This window comes from Sebastes umbrosus, chromosome 1, assembly GCF_015220745.1.
Source record: "Sebastes umbrosus isolate fSebUmb1 chromosome 1, fSebUmb1.pri, whole genome shotgun sequence".
NCBI classification, from domain to species: Eukaryota; Metazoa; Chordata; class Actinopteri; order Perciformes; family Sebastidae; genus Sebastes; species Sebastes umbrosus.
Genome location: NC_051269.1, coordinates 28,728,360 through 28,743,296, shown reverse-complemented (window position 1 = coordinate 28,743,296; position 14,937 = coordinate 28,728,360). Strand labels below are relative to the sequence as shown.

The 14,937-nt window shown below is 35.0% G+C and overlaps 2 protein-coding genes across 3 annotated transcripts; both read left to right on the top strand.

Annotated features, from left to right (window-relative positions):
- The first annotated feature begins 2,225 nt into the window (after positions 1–2,225).
- On the top strand, positions 2,226–6,621 carry LOC119497614 (dnaJ homolog subfamily B member 9-like). 2 transcript variants are annotated; one of them, XM_037785972.1, is made up of 3 exons: positions 2,226–2,532; positions 2,617–2,890; positions 6,180–6,621. In XM_037785972.1, exons 2-3 carry the CDS (start codon positions 2,644–2,646, stop codon positions 6,542–6,544), a joined length of 612 nt encoding a protein of 203 aa, XP_037641900.1. In that variant the 5' UTR covers positions 2,226–2,532; positions 2,617–2,643; the 3' UTR covers positions 6,545–6,621. The 2 variants fall into 2 exon arrangements, with proteins under 2 accessions (XP_037641900.1, XP_037641815.1); XM_037785887.1 differs by lacking the exon at positions 2,226–2,532 and having other exon boundaries at positions 2,539–2,890.
- Positions 6,622–7,976: 1,355 nt separating this feature from the next.
- Positions 7,977–13,655, top strand: si:dkey-28n18.9 (sorting nexin-6). Its single transcript, XM_037786622.1, has 14 exons — positions 7,977–8,256; positions 8,438–8,548; positions 8,667–8,774; positions 10,069–10,129; positions 10,254–10,378; positions 11,759–11,842; positions 11,922–11,996; positions 12,075–12,105; positions 12,302–12,389; positions 12,514–12,553; positions 12,633–12,719; positions 12,877–12,966; positions 13,141–13,206; positions 13,307–13,655. The coding sequence occupies exons 1-14, from the start codon at positions 8,251–8,253 to the stop codon at positions 13,442–13,444; spliced, it is 1,110 nt and encodes a 369-aa protein (XP_037642550.1). The 5' UTR covers positions 7,977–8,250; the 3' UTR covers positions 13,445–13,655.
- Positions 13,656–14,937: the final 1,282 nt, after the last annotated feature.

The window sequence follows — 14,937 nt, the reverse complement described above, 5'->3', positions numbered from 1 at the left end:
GTCTGGTGGCGGTAATGCACCATAAAGTTTGACATGGTTGGTCTGATCAGGACTCTAACTACTCACTAGTTTCACTACTAAAGAAAAAGAAAATGAAAATAATAAAAAATATATATTCTAAATTTATATATAAATATTTATATATATCTATAATACTTGATTTCAAAAGTTCAATACAGTAGATTTGTTCATTTTGTTTATTTATTTTGCACAATTTAAGACTATACAACATGACAGAAAAAAAGAAATTAATAATATACAGTGCAGGAAGAGGCAAAAAAAAAACACTGGGCTTATCTGAAGCCTCCACCTAGAGACAAGATTAATATAAAGAAATAATATGACTACATAATAGTGATAACAAACAATTTGGACAAGATATATATATATATATATAAATATTGTGTGTGTGTGTGTGTGTGTGTGTGTGTGTGTGTGTGGAGGATATTGATTTAAATATCTATAAAGACTTCTGGGCAATCGTAAACAAAGCAACATTGTGATTGGGAAAAAATAAAAAACATAGGAACAGATTCATAGATTCATTTTCAGATTTTTCATTACAATCCTGCAAATATCAATAAATACTTTAAATTAAAAAGGGATTTACAAAAACACCATAAAACAGTCAATAAGTACATCATTTAAAAAAATACATTAATGAATTACTAAATAAATAATGGAAATAAAAATTCTATGTTTAAAACACAACTTAAAAAGAGAAATAAATAACTGAATTCACGAATTGAATGTTTGTAAATAAATCTTCAATAAAAAAAAGGGATTTACAAAAACACCATAAAACAGTCAATAAGTACATCATTTAAAAATATATTAATGAATTACTAAATAAATAATGGAAATAAAAAAAAATATTTGGAAAATGCAATTTAAAAAAATAAAAAAAATAACTGAATTCACAAATTGAATGTTTGTAAATAAATACTTCAAATTAAAAAGGGATTTACAAAAACACCATAAAACAGTCAATAAGTACATCATTTAAAAATACATTAATGAATTACTAAATAAATAATGGAACAAAAAAATTATATTTGAAAATGCAATTAAAAAAAATAAATAACTGAATTCACAAATTGAATGTTTGTAAATAAATCAATAAAAAAAGGATTTACAAAAACACTATAAAACAGTCAGTAAGTACATCATTTCAAAATACATTAATGAATTACTAAATAAATAATGGAATTAAAATAAAAAAAAAATTAAAATGCAATTTAAAGAGAGAAAAAATAACTGAATTCACAAATTGAATGTTTGGAAATAAATCTTTAATAAAAAAAAGGGATTTACAAAAACACCATAAAACAGTCAATAAATACATAATTTTTAATGAATTACTAAATAAATAATGGAATAAACAAATATGTTTGAAAATGCAATTTAAAAAGAGAAATAAAAAACTGAAATCACAAATTGAATGTTTGTAAATAAATCTTCAATAAAAACAGGATTTACAAAAACACCATAAAACAGTCAATAACTACATCATTTAAAAATACATTAATGAATTACTAAATAAATAAATAATGGAATTAAAATAAAAAATCTATTTGAAAATGCAATTAGAAAGAGAAATAAATAACTGAATTCACAAATTGAATGTTTGTAAATAAATCTTGAATAAAAAAAGGGATTTACAAAAACACCATAAAACAGTCAATAAGTACATAATTTAAAAAATACATTAATGAATGACTAAATAAATAATGGAATTAAAATAAAAAAAATTTGAAAATGCAATTTAAAGAGAGGAAAAAAAACTGAATTCACAAATTGAATGTATGGAAATAAATCTTTAATAAAAAAAGGGATTTACAAAAACACCATAAAACAGTCAGTAAGTACATAATTTTAATGAATTACTACATAAATAATGGAATAAAACAATATATTTGAAAATGCAATTTAAAAAGAGAAATAAAAAACTGAAATCACAAATTGAATGTTTGTAAATAAATCTTCAATAAAAAAAGGATTTACAAAAACACCATAAAACAGTCAATAACTACATCATTTAAAAATACATTAATGAATTACTAAATAAATAAATAAATAATGGAATTAAAATAAAAAATCTATTTGAAAATGCAATTAGAAAGAGAAATAAATAACTGAATTCACAAATTGAATGTTTGTAAATAAATCTTGAATAAAAACAAATTCACTACCAATGAAGAAGACGACACTCTCCTTCTGAGCGGTCTGTCCTCCAGTGGCGATACTCGTGCATTGCACTGAGAGGTAATGTTTTGTTTTCCTTTTCACCGGGAATTAATTAACATTAGCCTAATAACACACGGTTTAAAGGTTTCATAGGATACAGAAGCAGTCCTAACGTGAGCTAAATAAAGTAAATAACAAGCTGCAGAAGAGGTTAAAGGTAATTTGATGCACTTTTCATCACCACGTTTCGTTGCATAGAGTCCTGCTGAGATAGGAGGAGGAACACGTTGAAGCTGTCAGCTGAGTAGGTAAAACCAGTCTGGGTGCAACAACATTACTGGTCTGGTGAGTGGTTAATACGAAGATGAGCTTGCCAAACCGCAAGAGATACAGCTGTACTTCAAGATAACCTCTCTGTTGTGTCTTAAGTTCCTCATCTGTCGCCGGTCCGTCGGCATGGCAGCGCAAGGTGTCTCTCGCTGTCTGCTCTCCTGCGGGCTCCTGCTGCTGCTCTGCTTGTCTGAAGCTCTGCCAGCTGCCTCAGAGACCACCACCAGAAGGACCTACTATGAAACCCTCCGTGTGGAGCCGACAGCGACCGACAGCCAGATCAAGAAGGCTTTCCGCATCCTGGCCATCAAATATCATCCAGATAAGAACAAGAGCGCCGAGGCAGAGGTGATCTTCAGAGAGGTCGCTGAAGGTAAACACACACTGGAGCTTTATTATAGTGGAATCTATATTGTACATGTAATTTACACGCGTGAAATGGATTTATCACTTTAAAAAAATATATTATTTCTTTATTCTGTTGGCTTTTAAAAAAAAGATATATTATTTTTTTTTTTCATACTTTATTTTTTGTTGTTTATAACAAACAATACAGACAACATAAGACAGACAGGGTCATCCTGAGTGAGGTGAAGTGCTTAACATCATATGACATTACATACATTTGTAAGAAAAGAAAAAAGAAGACACTAAGAGAGAATACTTTCAGTTTACTTTTTAAGTACTTATCAGAGATATACTTAACAAAAGTAAACTGAATTCTCTGTTATTTTAAGATTAAAAGAAGTATACTAATAGCACACTTGAATAAACTTATTTTTGGTAAGGGGTATAACCTTCATAAAAGTAGGATTTAAGGCAGACAGCTAATACTGATGCAGTCTAAATCAACAGCCCTACAATAAATCCTACTTTCATGAAGGTTATACGCCTTACCAAAAATAAGTTTATTCAAGTGTGCTATTAGTATACTTCTTTTAAACTTAAACTAAAAGAGAATTCAGTTTACTTTTTAAGTACTTATCAGAGATATACTTAGCAAAAGTGTACTTAAGAATACTCTGCTTATACTGACAAGTATACAGAAAAGTCTAAGTATAGAGGTGATTTTTCAGAGAGGTCGCTGAAGGTAAACACACACTGGAGCTCTTTTTTTTTATTATAGTGTAATCTGCACTCACCGGCCACTTTATTAGGTACAAGGTGTACCTAATAAAGTGGCCGTCTTCACCACCTCTAGATGCCTAAATGCATTGAGCTGCTGCCATGTGATTGGCTGATTAGCTATTTGTGTTAACAAGCAATTGAACAGGTGTGCCTAATAAAGTGGCCGGTGAGTGTATATTGTACATGTTAATTTATACATGTGAAATGGATGTTATCAGTTTAAAAAAATAGATGATTTCTTTATTCTCTTAATAAGTGGCTTCATAAATACTGTCAGTTGTTTTTTTAATTTTTTTAATTTTATGAATTTTTAAGGTAGACAGCTAATACTGATGCAGTCTAAATCAACAGCCCTACAATAAATCCTACTTTTATGAAGGTTATACCCCTTACCAGAAATACGTTTATTATTAAGTGTGCTATTAGTATCTATATTGTACATGTAATTTACACACGTGAAATGGATGTTATCACTTTAAAAAAATAGATGACTTATTTATTCTCTTAATAGGTGGCTTCATAAATAGTGTCAGTTGGCTTTTTTATTTTTTTTATTAGTTTTTAAGGTAGACAGCTAACACTGATGCTGTCTAAATCAACAGCCCTACAATAAATCCTACTTTTTTTCAAGTGTGCTATTAGTATACTTCTTTTAAACTTAAAATAAGAGAGAATTCAGTTTACTTTTTAAGTATTTATCAGAGATATACTTAACAAAAGTCTAAGTGTACTTGGCTTGTACTGACAAGTATACAGAAAAGTCGAAGTAGAGGTGATTTTCAGAGAGGTTGCTGAAGGTAAACACACACTGGACATTTTTTTTTTATAGTGTAATCTATATTGTACATGTAATTTACACACGTGAAATGGATGTTTATCACTTTAAAAAAATAGATGATATCTTTATTCTCTCAATAGGTGGCTTCATAAATACAGTCAGTTGGTTTTTTTAAATTAATTATTTTATTTGTATTTATTTATTTTTTATTTTTTAAGGTAGACATTTAATACTGATGCAGTCTAAATCAACAACTTTTATGAAGGTTATACGCCTTACCAAAAATAAGTTTATTCAAGTTTGCTATTAGTATACTTCTTTTAAACTTAAAATAAGAGGGAATTCAGTTTACTTTTTAAGTACTTATCAGAGATATACTTAACAAAAGTATACTTAAGAATACTCTGCTTATACTGACAAGTATACAGAAAAGTCTAAGTATGCTTGGCTTATACTGACAAGTATACAGAAAGGTCGAATTGTACTTGGCGTATACTGACAAAATGGATATTATCACTTTCAAAATAGATGATTTCTTTATTCTCTTAATTGGCTTCATAAATACTGTCAGGTGTTTTTTTTTTTTTTTTTTAATTTATTAGTTTTTAAGGTAGACAGCTAATACTGATGCAGTCTAAATCAACAGCCCTACAATAAATACTACTTTTATGAAGGTTATACCCCTTACCAAAAATAAGTTTATTCAAGTGTGCTATTAAACTTAAAATAAGAGAGAATTCAGTTTACTTTTTAAGTACTTATGAGAGATATACTTAACAAAAGTCAACTTAAGAATACTCTGCTTATACTGACAAATATACAGAAAAGTCTAAGTATATTTGATTTATAGGCCTACTTGTACTTAATCTTTTGTTGGAGATGTACTTAAGAAAAGTATAATTAAGTATTCTTGCCTTATAGGCCTACTTGGCTTGTAGTTGTGGGTAGTTGTGTGGGAGTTTGTAAAAGGTTGTTTTGATATTAATTTACTTTAATTCATCAAGAATTTTCTAAATTTTTGGATTATCCGTTCACGACGCGTCTCAAGTCAAGTCTCAAGTCACTGTGTGTGCGACTTGAGTCCAAGTCGCAGCCTCGAGTCCCCATCTTTGCTAAAAAGTGGGCTACAAATATATACAAGTATACTTGCAGTATAAAAACTATTGAACTAGTGGTTTACTGAGAGTTTACTCAAAAGTGTACTTTCATAAACTATTAAGTGGGCTACAAGTATATATAAGTATATTTGCAGCTATTAAATTAGTTGTTTACTGAGAATATACTTTAAAGTGTACTTACACACTATTCTTAAACTTAAAGTATACTTAAAATTATTAGCATACTTAATACATAAAGTATACTTGGGAAATATATACTTGAACTTTACTTAAGTAAACTTAATCCAATAATCATGAAGCATACTGCTTTTCGTAAGGGACGTTGAGCTTTTGTGTTCTTCTTTGTGGAGAAACTCCATTTCACAGATGTTGATTTGTCGATTAAGAATTTCTTTGGTCAGGGACAGCCTTAGAAAATATGAAAAAACACTGCATACAGTAAATGCAATACAATTTTAATAGCGCCACAAACTGCAGCCTCTGACAATGACCAAGTTGAATCAGCGCCTCTCTATAACAGTTTCAACAAAAACTGAACATTATGACCTTCATGAAGTTATTGCAGGACTGTCCTATTATTAGACTGTATTACTTTTAGCCAGGTGTACGAGTTGAACCTCTGTTTCCTCCTCCCCCAGCCTACAAGGCGCTCTCCAACAAAGAGAAGAGGAGGCTGTATGACAGTGTCGGCCATGAGGCTTTCCTAAAGAATGAAGGCTCTGGCCCCAACTACCCACACGAGTCAGGCTTCCCCTTCCACTACGGTCATGAAGAACCCTTCCCCTTCGGTCATGAAGAACCCTTCCACTACGGTCATGAAGAACCCTTCCACTTCCACGACTTCAATGACGGCCCCTTTGTGGAGGACCCTTTCATGTGGAGCTTTCATCAGGATGGAGAGGCGGGGGACGTTCCATATGAACATTACAGTTTTGCAGAGCCAGGCTTTGGCTTTTTTTATGGGGATGAAGATGAAGAAGACCACCACCACCACTACTACTAGATGTCCAGTGTCTGTGTCCTGTATGACTGTTTTATTGTATTGTCTTTTACTGATAATAAAGTCTCTATATTGAATGATCTAAGTATCTGTGTCTTGTGTTCAGATATTATAGATATTCATTTAAAATCCATGAGTAAAAGACTGTTATAATGAGCATTATAAAAGGCCAATTAGTCATCACAATTCAAGTACATTTAAAAGCCAAAGAAAAGAGGTGGACGCAGTTAACCACTGAACGCTGTTAACCAAAGGTGATTTTGGCGAGGAAAAACTGTCATGGCCATTTTCAAAGGGGTCCCTTGACCTCTGACCTCAAAATATGTGAATGAAAATAGGTTCTATGGGTACCTATGAGTCTCCCCTTTACAGACATGCCCACTTTATGATAATCACATGCAGTTTGGGGCAAGTCATAGTCAAATCCGCACCACTGACACACTGACAGCTGTTGTTGCCTGTTGGGCTTGAGTTTGCCATATTATGAAAATGACAATGACAATGACAATATTTGTCATTGTTTTGTGTTTTTATTGATTTCCAATAATAAATATATACATACATTTGCATTAAGCAAGCATATTTGAGTATTAAATACTTGACGAATCTCCCTTTAAGGTACATTTTGAACAGATAAAAATGGGTGTGTATATATATATATATACTATATATCAAAATGATCTCCATATTTACTAGCTGCAATATTACAGTGATATAATGCACCACTTATTATATTCCAGTAACATAATAATCATTCTTCTGAAATGGGCCAGTCTGCAAAATGAGTACTTTTACTGTTGGTCCTTTACTTTACTTTTATATGTTGATGCTACTACTTTTACTTAAGTAAAATTTGTAATTCAGGACTTTTACTTGTAACAGAGTATTTCTACACTGTGGTATTGCTACTTTTACTTAAAGGGGAACTTCACCCAAATCAAGAATTTCAATTTGTTATTTCCATGATTTAAGAAAGTTCAATCAATATTAGCTCCTCTCTCTCAAAGCCAGAAACCAGAGAAGTAAGTCTCAAAATTGTGATGTCATAGGGTATAAAGTCTGGAGCTGCTCCATAGACGATGAATGGGAGGCTGATTTTGTGGACCCACAGAATGCTTGTTTTCTTTTTTTTTTATACCCAAATGAGCTTCATTCTATTGTTGTGATCTTGTGGTGAAACAGAAAATGTTCTCATATACTCAGAACATTCCTCTGGGTGCTCTCAGTATCATCTATAACATCTCTTCCTCTTTAAAGAAAATATCTGAGTACTTCTTCCGTCTCTGGTTCTGACTCTTTTATGAGATAACTTGTGAGTTCAGTGGTTGTTTGCAGGTTTGGGAGGTTGTGAGGTTGTGATGTTGACAGCTGGGGGAACTGATTCGACCGTTATGCCACTTTTCCTGTGTGGGTGTGTCGAAGGTCCTCAGTTACTGACTAACTCACCATTTACTCATCTTTTTCCCTGCGCCAGCACTTTATAGATCTGGAACTGTTTTACTCTTCCATTCTCGCAGGACCATTGTGCACTTTGACCCAGAGGATATCCTGTGCCTTCTCAGCAGTTGGAGCGTGACTGCACTAAAGCCAACACAGGACAAAAGATCCTAACAGCTTTATGCACTTTTTTATCGAGATAAACAGAGATTTTAAGCACTCTACAAAGCAGATAAAAGACGGACTGGAATCATTAACTCACAAGCTTGACAATGATGGTAAGTGTGCCTGAAAATGTTTTTGTTTTTTTACACCCTCTGAGTGTCATGTGACTTTTACTCCATGGCGACATCCACATATACAGAGTGGCAGAAAGTGAAGTTTTTAATTCCCTTTAAATTGAATGTGACTCCCAGCTGTTGTGTTGATACAATTGCTCACCAGTTTTGTTTTTTTCAGGAAGAAGTACAAGAAGGGACATCTACTCTGAGTGTCCACGGTCATAACATCAAGGTTACAGAGGCATTGAAAGAAGGGGACACACTCACCTTCCTGGTTGTGTCTCAAAAGGTGAGAAAATTATTCATTTACTTGTTATTTGCTGAACATTAGATCCAGATGAATGCAGTTGATTTGTTTGAATCATGGTGCTGTTCGGATGACATGTTGTCTCTGTGGTCTTTGCCAGCTTTCTGGGACGGGGGAGTACCATGTGGCTCGGACCTATGAGGATTTTGAATGGCTGCAGCAGCACCTGTTCTCTCAGGAGGATGTGCCCGGGATACAGGGAGTCATAGTCAGTACTTTTCATCTGTCCACAAACCCTTATTACTTACTTACTTGTAAACATATGCACACTTTTCTAACAATGACAGGAAGATTAGTACTGGAATATCTATAAACTCAGGCAGTAAGGGGACAAACCAAAACATTGTTGTTTGGAAGTGTGCACGGTGCTTTATGTAACCTTTCCTGCAGACTTTATTTACTACAAGTGATAACATGAAACATTATGTTCTTGTAACACCGTGCTTTTGTAAATGAGAAAATCACATAACAAAATGTTTACTTCAAACAATGACTTAAGTTATGGGAGGCATTTTGTTCCTTTTAAAATGCTTCCTCCTTTTCTTTGCAACCAGGAAGCTGCCACTCTGCCAGCTGGGCCTGGCACCGTAGACAATTTAGTGGAAACTTTCTATTCTGATTGGATGTGTTTTTGTTTTTTTCAAAAAAATGCAACAGTATCCTATCAGGAAGTATTTTTTTGGATACTACTTGTACAGGATGTACTAGTATGAGCGTGAGTGCAGCGGGGTTTTATGTGTTTTACAAGCACGTATCTGATTCAGGGCATAATGTGTGTGCGTACTGTAAATCCAAGCACATTTTAAAAAGCATAAACACAGCATGTATGTTCCTCTCCCGAGCAAAGCTTGCTTGTTTATCTTAAATCTACTTGTTCTTGTTTTTGATTGTATTTGGCTTTGTTTTCAGTTTATGAATAGACTCAAAATTTTACATGTCAATTTATTATTATGTTCATCATTCATTTTATGTTCATTATTTTCATTATCATTATTATCTTATGTTGGTATGTTTTGGGATGGGATGGAGGGAGAGCCTTTGTGTATGTCCATGTTGATGTTACTGTGTTGATTATTTAGTTGTTGAATTTATGTTTTTGTTTAATTAATTTGAATGTGCTTTAATTATTATTATTATTATCATTATTATTATTATTATTATTATTATTATTATATTAATATACTTATATTATGTATATTAATTAATTAACAATATATTATTTATTATTTTATTATTATATAATATAATTATTACAATGTTCTTAATAATTATTATTCATGTGTTTAAGTGTTTGTTAACTTCCATGTTTTGTGCCCGAGGACCCCCTTGAAAAAAAAATGGTGCATCTTAAAAGGTTTATCCTCTAATACATTTTGAAATTAAAAAGGGAAATTAAGAATGAAAAAAAAGTTTTACTTTTGGAAAAAAAACAATAGAAGAAATCTTGCTTGCTTCGACAAACAATGTGAAGTATTAAAACATGCTGTCTGTTTTTCTTCAAGTTTCCTCCTCTTCCTGCAAAGGCTCAGCTGAACGCATCTGCCAAGGTTATGAAACAGCTTGGTGAGTAAATCTGAGGCACCATCCATTTAAAAAAACATGAAAGTAAGATTTAAATGTCATTGTCTTGTGTTGAGTGTGATATGAAGTGTTGATGATAATAAACATGTTGATGGTTTTCCTGCAGGTTTCCTTTGTTTAGGAGAGTGGCAGCCGTACTGTAAAGCTCTGGAAACCTTCCTCCGCCAGGTTGCTGCTCACAGCATACTCGGCAAAAATAAAGCTGTGGAGACCTTCCTGACTAGCTCAGACGTAAGTGGACACAAAAATAAACAGTTTTTTAAAATCCTCATTTTAATGATTAGAATTATTTTATGTCACAAAAGAGTGCAACATGATACCTTTTTACAAGAAAGGCAGATAATAAATGGTATAACTTTCATTGTCTCAGAAGAGAAAATGGAGCGATTCATGTGACAAATATAGTACCCTCCAAATATATGGAATATATGAAGGCGAGCAGCCTCATACCAGAACTAATGGTTCATTCAGATGGATCTTGTCAACCTATGAAGCTATGTGTTGCACGCCAGGAAGTTGCACTGTGAATATCCAACATACAGTAGTGGTAGTTACCAGCTAACTATCTAACAATACGCCGTTTACGGTAAATATATATATAATTATTATTTCTTTATCACAATGTGTGTAAATAATTGTAACACATCTTTACAGGTTAACAACCCCACCCATACATAACATTTAACAAGTGACCAACATGATGCACCAGTTGTGTCCTCAAAACTTATGGTCACATTTGGACGAGCCTTTTGCATAATGTTCCTGTGATCGGTGATGGACTTTAGAGAAGGCAGCAGCTACAATTGGGCTCATTGGATCCATAAGAGTCTCAGCTTTACAGTGATACCAAATTTATGTAATTCCAAAACTGTTTAGGGACCCCAGTATGCAGAAATATTGAAACACATAGTATCGGCGAAAATAACACAATTAACTGCATGTTTTTTTGCCTCACACTGCATGTGATTATCATAAAGTGGGCATGTTTGTAAAGGGGAGACTCGTGGGTACCCATAGAACCCATTTTCATTCACATATCTTGAGGTCAGAGGTCAAGGGACCCCTTTGAAAATGGCCATTCAAGTTTTGCCTCTCCAAAATTTAGCCTACTTTGGAGCATTATTTGGCCTCCTTCCCGACAAGCTAACATGACATGGTTGTTACCAGTGGATTCCTGAGGTTTTTCTAGTTTCATATGATACCAGCTCTAAAACTGAGCCTGCTAAAGCCTCTGAAAGACAGTAAAGTTGGTCGTGATCGCCGGTGAGAGGGTTTTAACAAGGGAGTGTTCATCAATTGCTGGCATCAAAACATACACCGTTTTGATGAGATGAGCAACATTAGTAGTAACACTGCCTCTTCATTGGATAAAAGTTTGTGTTAGTGTTGGACGTGATTCATTTCCTGATGATAATACAGTAAGTTATTTCCTGTCTGACGAGAGATTAGTCTGGAATGCTGTGTATCAAGCATAAGCAGGTTTTATACTGGCATGAGCCAAAAAATCTTTTACACGCTCTACTTCCACTCATGTTGGGAAGATTTCATTTGCCATGTTACAGTATATACATTATTAACTTCAAAAATGTTAATTTGTGTCTTTGTGTCTAGCCTCCAGGCAGACAGAGAGTAAGGAAAAACATTTTCAACCGGCTGAGTCAAGCTGTGGAAGAGATGAGGAAAGAAGGCCATAAGGTAGCTACACAAGCGGGACTCATACAAACACAATTTACAGCCTCTAAGCCTTTCACTGCCATAATGTGTGTGTCTGCAGGATGTGGATGAATTCTTTCAAACTGAACGAGATCATAACCTCGTTCTCACCAGCTATGCCAAGACAGCTGCAGAGGTGAGTCAGTCACCTGTTTGTTTTTGTCCTCCTCCTTGTTTTTTCTGTCCTGTGTGATGTTTGAACTTTCTCTTGCAGAGATTCCTGGATGTGGTGCAAACTGAGCAAAGTAAGAAAACTTCATTTATAGTTTGAGAGACTCATCATTTGGTGTTATTTAGAATTTATTTGTGTTCGGATTTGACAGTTGAAATCTACAGGAGGATATGTAGTGTATTAGTGTTCATCCACATTACAGCGCAATTATTGTTTGTCTCATCAAGTCTGATGTTAGTGTGTGTATCTATATATTTATTTGTTTGCAGAAATAGCAGTGGCCTGTGGACACTTCTCAGCTGCTCTACATATCTGTGTGGAACCAGGGGAGGATCCTGACAAACAGGCTTTCACTAAGTGAGACTAATCCCAGGCTAACATCACATGAACTTTAAATGAATGCCTCTGAACATTGTGTTCAATAGATTGGCATGATTAACAAATTAGTAGACACACTGACGACACCTTCTTGGTATTACAGGGCTTGTGTGAAATTATCAGAAGTCTTTGAATCTATGAAGGTAAGTTGCTTTTTCACAGGAATGTATGTACATAGCAATGTACCATTGCTTTGCCAAATCGCTGCTTGTGTGTGGGCAGAAAAACATGGCAAGTGTTGCTGAGAACAACGTCAGCACTCTTGGGCTCGGCCTGGACCTGGAGTCACGCTGCCAGGAAGCAGAAAAGGTGTGTCCTCTAGTTCTAAAATTAATTTATGCTCATCTCATGTGTATGCTGTCTCTCCATCTGCCTTGAATCCAGGCCTCATATTGTAATACGACACTATACTATATAAATATGACTACTTCTGTGTGTAACATGCGTATTATTATGTCCAACGCAGGAGATGCTCTTCAGGAGAACCTGTAAACTGGTGGAGGTCGAGACCGCCAGAAGGAATGCAGAGAAGGCCAAACCTGTGAAGAAGGCTGCTGTGAGTGTATCACATAAACACGCTGATCAGATCAGAGGCTTTCTTGTGACCAGCAGGTGTCAGTACCGTTCTGCTGATGTGATTCAGAAGTAGAGCGTAGACCAGGAAAAGCTGATGAGAGGAGTTTAATCTGTATGTGTATAATGATGATAACATGCACCCCCTATTCATCAGATGGAGGAGGTGAAGAAAGCAGCAGAGGCGGAGTTTCAGCACATTAATGGAGTGGCTAAACAGGAGGTAAAATATCCAATTTAAAACTAGTTTCTCCGTAGTTTCCGCATGGCTCAAGTGCAGTGTGTAACATCCCGTTTGTTGACATTCATGTTGTTTCTCCCAGATTGCTCGCTTCCAGGCTGCACGTGTGGAGATGCTGCAGCAGACTCTGGTCCAGTGGACTGAAAAGCAGCTTCTTACAGCCAGAGAAAGTGCTGACCAGTTCAACCAGCACCTGCAGGCCTTTAGAGGGATGGCCTAGTGACCCACGCTCTTAATGAGGCATCCTCCTCAGTATGTCTAAACATAGCATGGGATAACCCAAATGTCCTTCACCCTGTTGTGCCACCCGATTCGACTGTTATCAGGCCATTAAATAGGTGTTATCTGTCGCTATAAGCACCATAGATGTGGGTCAGTAGGGGCCTACTACGCCTAGTATACGTTGTAAAACTGAATGAAACATTATCTTTTGAACACAAACGGCTTCTTTAGGTTTAGGCAACAAAACCACTCAGTTAAGTTCAGAGGAAAAACATCATGTTTTGGCTTAAAATAACTATGTTTCAAAATGAAAGTGAAACTTTATGCTTGTGAACCATGGATGTATTAAGAGAACTGGATACAGCATTGGAGCCCTCGCTCCAGCCTCGATCTGGGGCTCATTCACATGAACGGAGGAGGGAAAATAACTCCGGATTCAGATATTAGTGCAATTTACAACTTTTACGACCTAATGATTAAATAAGGGATATTCAAGTGTTCATACTGGGAAGTTGATTTACCTAAAAAAAATGATCCACTGAGTTACAGATGTCTTTTTCACAATGTAAGTCTATGGGAAAAAGTATTTTTGGACCCAATGGCATCACATGACAGACACAGAAGTTGTAGTAATGCCGTTTGGCCTCTACGAAAATTGGCATCAACGACCAAACCCCTGAACTCTGCTCCTGTCATAATTACTATGGTAGCTAGAAGTTGCTGTCGTGTTCTTTTATACCTTCTTTTGGTGATCTACCATGTGAATAGATGATAAAACCTACTAGTGGGTGTAGTAGGCCCCTATTGACCCACATCTATGGTGCTTATAGTGACCAATATAGTCTTTTCAATGGCCTGACAACGGTCTAATCGGCTGGATGTGCTGTAGTCAGTTATTTCAGTGGATTCAATCACATCCAGTGTAAATAAAGAAATGTAAGTAAAAGAGAGAAAGGGGAAACCTTCCTGTTAATCAAACAGCCTTCCTATAATGTGCACTCACTTTCCCTCAGTCTCTCCTCAATCATACTCCACCAGGAAAGCCCCGGTGGAGATGATGGTTTTGATTTCTTAGCAGTGTGCCGTTGTGTGTGTATTTGTTTTGTGCTGAGAGTGTATTGTGCTACTCTCCAGCCACCACATCAGCCGGGTCACACAAAATAAAGTGTGATGAATTGATTCCCAAAGTACCTGCTTGCCTTTGTGTGTGTTTCTTACCTCTGGATCATTAATCAGTTGGTTTGACTGCTCCTGCAAGGACGTGGCAGCAGCAAGGACACTCTGTGTTGGCTTTTTATTTAGCTGTTTTGAAACTAGTCCGGCTTTGTGAATATCTGGTAATGATCTCTCTTGCTAATGATCACTCTATCTTCTATGTGATTGAATGAAACCTGTAGTAAAGTCTGGTGTAAGACTGTGACGCACTTAACTGAAAAATTTCTGCACATAAGCACAATGTCATCTTCCCCTTCTCTGTCCGCTGCGGACCAT

Excerpts from the sequence above, each read along its gene's own strand:
- LOC119497614 (XM_037785972.1), top strand. The coding sequence starts at position 2,644 with ATGGCAGCGCAAGGTGTCTCTCGCTGTCTGCTCTCCTGCGGGCTCCTG. Across the intron at positions 2,891-6,179 it reads CTTCAGAGAGGTCGCTGAAG|CCTACAAGGCGCTCTCCAAC; the intron begins GTAAACACACAC and ends CTCCTCCCCCAG.
- si:dkey-28n18.9 (XM_037786622.1), top strand. Across the intron at positions 11,997-12,074 it reads ATGCCAAGACAGCTGCAGAG|AGATTCCTGGATGTGGTGCA; the intron begins GTGAGTCAGTCA and ends TTTCTCTTGCAG. Across the intron at positions 12,720-12,876 it reads GCTGCCAGGAAGCAGAAAAG|GAGATGCTCTTCAGGAGAAC; the intron begins GTGTGTCCTCTA and ends TGTCCAACGCAG.